We start from the raw sequence: 5,338 nt of genomic DNA, 5'->3' as shown, positions 1-5,338 counted from the left end.
CTTTTCTAACATAAATCTCATCATTTCCCATCCTTATGATCCATTTCTTGTCAATTAGGACCACTTTAGATGGCCTTAGATTCAAGAAGATCAAATCTGGAAATTTTGGTTCACGGGTACTGTTCACGCAGAATCTCCAGAATTTTTGCTCAACTTTGAAAATTCATAATTAAATCTATAAAAATCTAAATTGAGTGCTTCTAAGTCTCACTGAAAGATGATTAAGTTAAATTTAAATGAAAAATATTTTTAGAAACCAATTCTATTCTGAACAGTACCAGAATTGTACGGAACTCGACACCCTTCCAAAAGCTTAACACTGTTTCCAGATTTCAAACCTTAACTTTGAAAAATCACCATAAATCGTACACATATCCAAATGAAGTGTTCTACCCATGGATTTAAAGCTCACAGAGTGTACTTTAAGCATGCAAAATTTCAGAATTAGATACGTACAGTAACTAATTCGAAATAGGTATCAAATCAGATGTTACAGCCACCACATACCTTGATCTTGAAGCTTGAACTTTGTTCCTTCTTCTTGGCCTTCACCCCTACGTTTTTCTCTCTAAATTTTGGCAGAGTTTCCCCTCTTAAACTCATGTTGGCTGAAAATATGAAGGGGAAGAGGCTCTATTTATAGCCAAAAAAGTTGGCTTGAATGGACCAAATGCCCTTGGTGGCTAATAGAAAGGGTAAGGGCAAATTTGGAAGTTCAAGTGGACTTTTGCATCATCATTGCATCATCTTATTACATCATGCTTACCTCAACCTTCTAGAAGATGCCAAGTGTCATGAAAGTGGTGGAGGAAATGGGAGATTAGATCCTAACCGTTGGATCAAACTTGTTTCATAAGCTTCCTCCGAATTTACTTGGCCCACGTTTCTTCGGCTTTCTTTATGGCCTTTCGGAGCTCAGAAAATTGTTCTGTCTGCTTTATAAATTTCCTTTAATTCTAAAGAATATCTATGAATTTTCTTAGGCCATAACACTTCCTTTAAATCTTGCATAAAAATTCATTTACCAAAATACCCTTTTATCGGCAAAACCGGCTCTTTAATTTATTAAAGCCACTCCACTGGCCTTTTGGTTGCGGGACTAATTTTATAAATTAGTACAACCTTTCAACCATTTAACCTTATTTTTGTATACATTTTTGAGGTCTCTTGCTATTTTAAATAATTACCTCAAACAGTATACTTTTTACGGGTCACAACCTCATAAATTCCATTTAAGCTGTCTCAAGGGTATTTTCATCTTTCCTCTTCATAGAAGAGTCTTAGAATATTATTTCCCATTTTCTAGGATTTTCTTAGAATTTTCTGTACCCTCTTCCACTTTTACCCCTGTTGGTCATAACTTTCAGAATTTACAGTTTAGTCCCTGGTTGGACTTAACTTCATATAATCCTCTCTTTGAGGCTTCTAACTCAACCTTTGGCCTATATCTAGTCTCATTTCTCTCTCTGGGCCTTCGAGACTTTACTGGAGCCTCTAACCTTAATTATACTCGAGCCCCTGAAAACTTTTACTTTGCAGTTTAGTCCCTAAAACTGCTTTAGCTTCCTTTCTCGTCTTTGGGACTTCCGCTCACAGAGGTCTGGTAACCTATTTAATTTAGGCTATTTCTGGAACTTCTAGGCCTAAAAGTCTGGATGTTACAGGTAACAGCATCGGAATATTGTATGGAACCAGTGGCAGTGAGATTTACTCAGCAGGGGATGGTGACAATTCAATTTTGCAATCTTTAGATCCGACATGTGGGAATTTAAAAAATTTAGCTGACCTGAGCTTAAGTAAGTCTATTGGCAAAGTTGTTACTAGAGATGACAAGACTTGATTAGCAAATGACCAGTCAGATACTGGCAATGATAACAGTGATCAATTTGTTTGATATCTTCATTTACTATGTATGCAGGCATTGAAGGAGTTGAGGGCTCATTTCATGAAGAAGCTTGAAGAAAGCCAGAGGATGTTAATAAAGGCTCTTGATGATGAGCTAATGAAAGTGTAGATTGGATTGAACACCAAAGTGAAGGGGATGGGGAATGAGAAAGCCACTACTAAAGAAGGGGGTCAAACAGTTGGTGTGCAGGTGGTAACGTTGCTGAAGAAGTTGAAGACGTTGACCGAGTAATGGAGAAGATTACAAGAGAGGTTGTAGCGGGAAGTGGGGATGAGGAACTTAATGAGAATGACACCAGTAAAGGAGATGATGAGAAGGATGAGGATGAAGAAGAACATGACCTTCATGACAAGGAAGGCGGTCATGATTACATGGTTGAGGAGGTGGAAGATGAGGGTGATTGTGATGGTCGTGGAGGTGATGACGATGACGATGAGGACGAGGATGACCATGATGACAAGGAAGGAGGTCATGACTATGTGGTTGAAGAGGCGGAAGATGACGATAAGGAGGTTGAGGATTCATATGATGAGGGTGAGGAAGGCACACATGCAAAGACTGCAACCCCTACCAATATTCCTTTGTTGTTGGACTATGAATGGGAGAGCAATGACAGTGGGGAGGAAGCAGGACTTGAAAAATCTACTGAACTGAGGAGGTCAACAAGGGTAAAGAGTTTCACAATTAAATCTCCATGGATGGAGTTCAAGGTAGCTCCGAGGACAAAGAAGCCAAAGGAGGAAAGGGAAATTTTTTTCACTTTAATATCCCGTAGACCCAAGAATGAGGAGGAGGCAAAGAAATAAGTATATCCCTGGTTAGCCTGAGTTTTAAATGACATGATATGTACTGACAATGATAGCAATCGAACTGATAATAACAATAAACTATATAGGGATGACAAGTGATGATACCCCCAATATTATACTTTCTGTTACTGACATCTGACAATGTTTGCGAGACTATCATTAAAATATTTGATGAAGATATAGACCAATAACAGCTGTTTTTCCTGGGTAGAGTGAACAGAGTAAATAACAGGGTATTTTTGAATGCTCTGTGTCTGCACCTATGCTTATGTTTGCTAATGTTTGGTGAGATTATTGTGTAAGAATGATGTTTTCACTGTGCAATATAGGTGCTTAATTTGGCGTGCAAGGCAATGATAGAGGACATGAAGGTAGAGTTGGGGCCAGGGAAGAGGCACATCTTCAATGTGGATTTCATGGTAAGGTTACTTAATTCCAAGTCCAAATACCAATGACAACAATGGAATTGGAAATGACTTGTTCTTTGTTAATGGATTAACAATTTAATGTCATACAGAACATGATGGCACATGACCTGACCTAGAAAGCCCAAAAATGTAAGAAGCTCTTTCTTCCTGAGTTTGTTGGCTACAACTTAGGTGAATGTGATTTCATAATTAGTCTTGCTCTTGTTGGCCAACACTGGTTTTGCGTTGCCATTCAACCTAGCACATTGGATTTCCACGTATTAGACTCCATCAGTGACCATTTTGAAGCTAAGGACATGAAAAAGAAGAAGAAGGTTGTCATTAAGGACCCAGTAGAAATAGCTGTGGATGAATGTGTAAGAAAAAACTTATTGTGTTTACCTTAGTTTTTGAACTTTTAAAATCATTCAACTTTCTATGTTGGTCCTGAAGCATGGTGAACCACACCTGAATCTCTTTGCAAAGGAAGAGGTTTAATATTATCTTGGACTTGGTCAAGCTAGGACTGGTTGGGAAAAAGCCAATGTTTGAAACAATATTTGTAGAAGCTCCTCAGTAGAATAACCTGTCAGTCTTGTCAATTTCAAATTTTGTGTGGTAAATGAACATGTCAAAGACGTTAACTAACTATGTTGATATTGTTATATCCACAGGAGGGATTGTGGGTTGCATTGCATGATGTGACTGAGAAGATGGGAACCTGGTGTGACCCTTAACTACACAGAGGAATAAGTTGTTGGCTTTCGTCATGACCTGACATGATGGTTGGTGAATCATGAAATGAATGACAACCGTGACGAGGCATTGGATCTTATTCGACAACCACAACTAACCAAGAGAAGAAAGTCAAATAATAGGTATCTGTCCTAGGTGTCTCAATGTTAGGCTGATAATTCACTTGTTTTTTGTTAGATTGCTGTATGTAATGTGCATTGTAGGTTGACCGAATGTGTACTCTACCATGTGAATGAACATATTCTTATGCTTCACAGAGATTGGTGTCCGTAAATTTATGAATGTTGAGATGCATGATGCCAATTTATTCCCCAGTGACATTAATGAATCTAAGTTTAACCACACAAAAACAGATGATAACAACAGCCACGTTAGAAATGTGTTGTTGTTTCCATTTCTTTTGAAGTCACTCATTTTTACTTCAATATGTCATGTTGGTATCCATTTGAAAATGACAAAAACCAATTCGAATATAACAACAATGAAGATGACATAACCTGATCTTCATACATAACATCAATTTAACATAAACTGTTAGATTAGGCTACTTACATCAATGCCAATAACCAAAACAAATTTGAAAATTACAAAAACTAATTCGAATATAACAACAATCAAGATGACATAACCTGATCTTCATAAATAACATCAGTTTAACATAAATTGTCAGATTAAGCTGATTACATCACTACCAATAACCAAAACAAATTTGAAAATGACAACAACTAATGCGTCATTAACAAAAGATAACATCTCTATAACAGTAACTTGCTTTCATGTATTCAATGATAAGTGCACATTAAGATATTGGCTAAACTTAATGCTTCCTTGTCACTGATATTTTTATCACCTTACTTACAAAAAAAGTGTCTGTACCTAGCTCCTAACTACAACCCCGGTCTAAAAAAGTTGATAAGGGTGGAGCATACAACTATGTACACCAAAAAATGACACATCTCCACTATACTCGAAACTTTATGATGGGCTAGGATTTCTGCAATTCCTCCTTGTGTGTCCAGGTTAGTGGCATCTTCCACATTAGTATATCCATTTGTTCTGGAATTGTGATTCATCCCTATTTGTTTTTGGCTTTCCTAATGGTTGAGATGTTATGGGAGGTGGCAAGAATATTTACTCACCAGCATTTCCTATCCTATAGTAATCATTTGGGTAAGGCATGTCTGTTGTTACCACAGGAATCATACTGTGAGCATAAATATTTTCTTGTGATGACTTTTTATAGCAATTATCAACATAATCATAAACATTGCCATGGACAACCTTGATGGCTACACAAGCATAGCAACAAGGGATCCCCGTCATTTGCCCAGATCTACAACTGCATTGGTGTAGTCCAAGATCAACCCGATACTCTCCACGTGATGTTATCACCTTTGCTCTTTCCCCACCATAATTTTCAGCATACATATGCTCAGACCCAGCCATTATATCCATCACCT

At 37.5% G+C, this 5,338-nt stretch overlaps 1 protein-coding gene across 1 annotated transcript; it reads left to right on the top strand.

The window, feature by feature from the left end:
- Positions 1-2,136: 2,136 nt before the first annotated feature.
- On the top strand, positions 2,137-3,859 carry LOC114727467 (stress response protein NST1-like). The gene is made up of 4 exons (XM_028914174.1): positions 2,137-2,616; positions 3,045-3,139; positions 3,337-3,499; positions 3,797-3,859. The coding sequence occupies exons 1-4, from the start codon at positions 2,137-2,139 to the stop codon at positions 3,857-3,859; spliced, it is 801 nt and encodes a 266-aa protein (XP_028770007.1).
- The last annotated feature ends 1,479 nt before the right edge of the window (positions 3,860-5,338 follow it).

Source organism: Neltuma alba, unplaced genomic scaffold, assembly GCF_004799145.2.
Source record: "Neltuma alba isolate B1F8T4 unplaced genomic scaffold, ASM479914v2 tig00012477_pilon, whole genome shotgun sequence".
Lineage (NCBI taxonomy): Eukaryota > Viridiplantae > Streptophyta > Magnoliopsida > Fabales > Fabaceae > Neltuma > Neltuma alba.
This window is presented reverse-complemented; position numbering and strand designations above follow the sequence as displayed.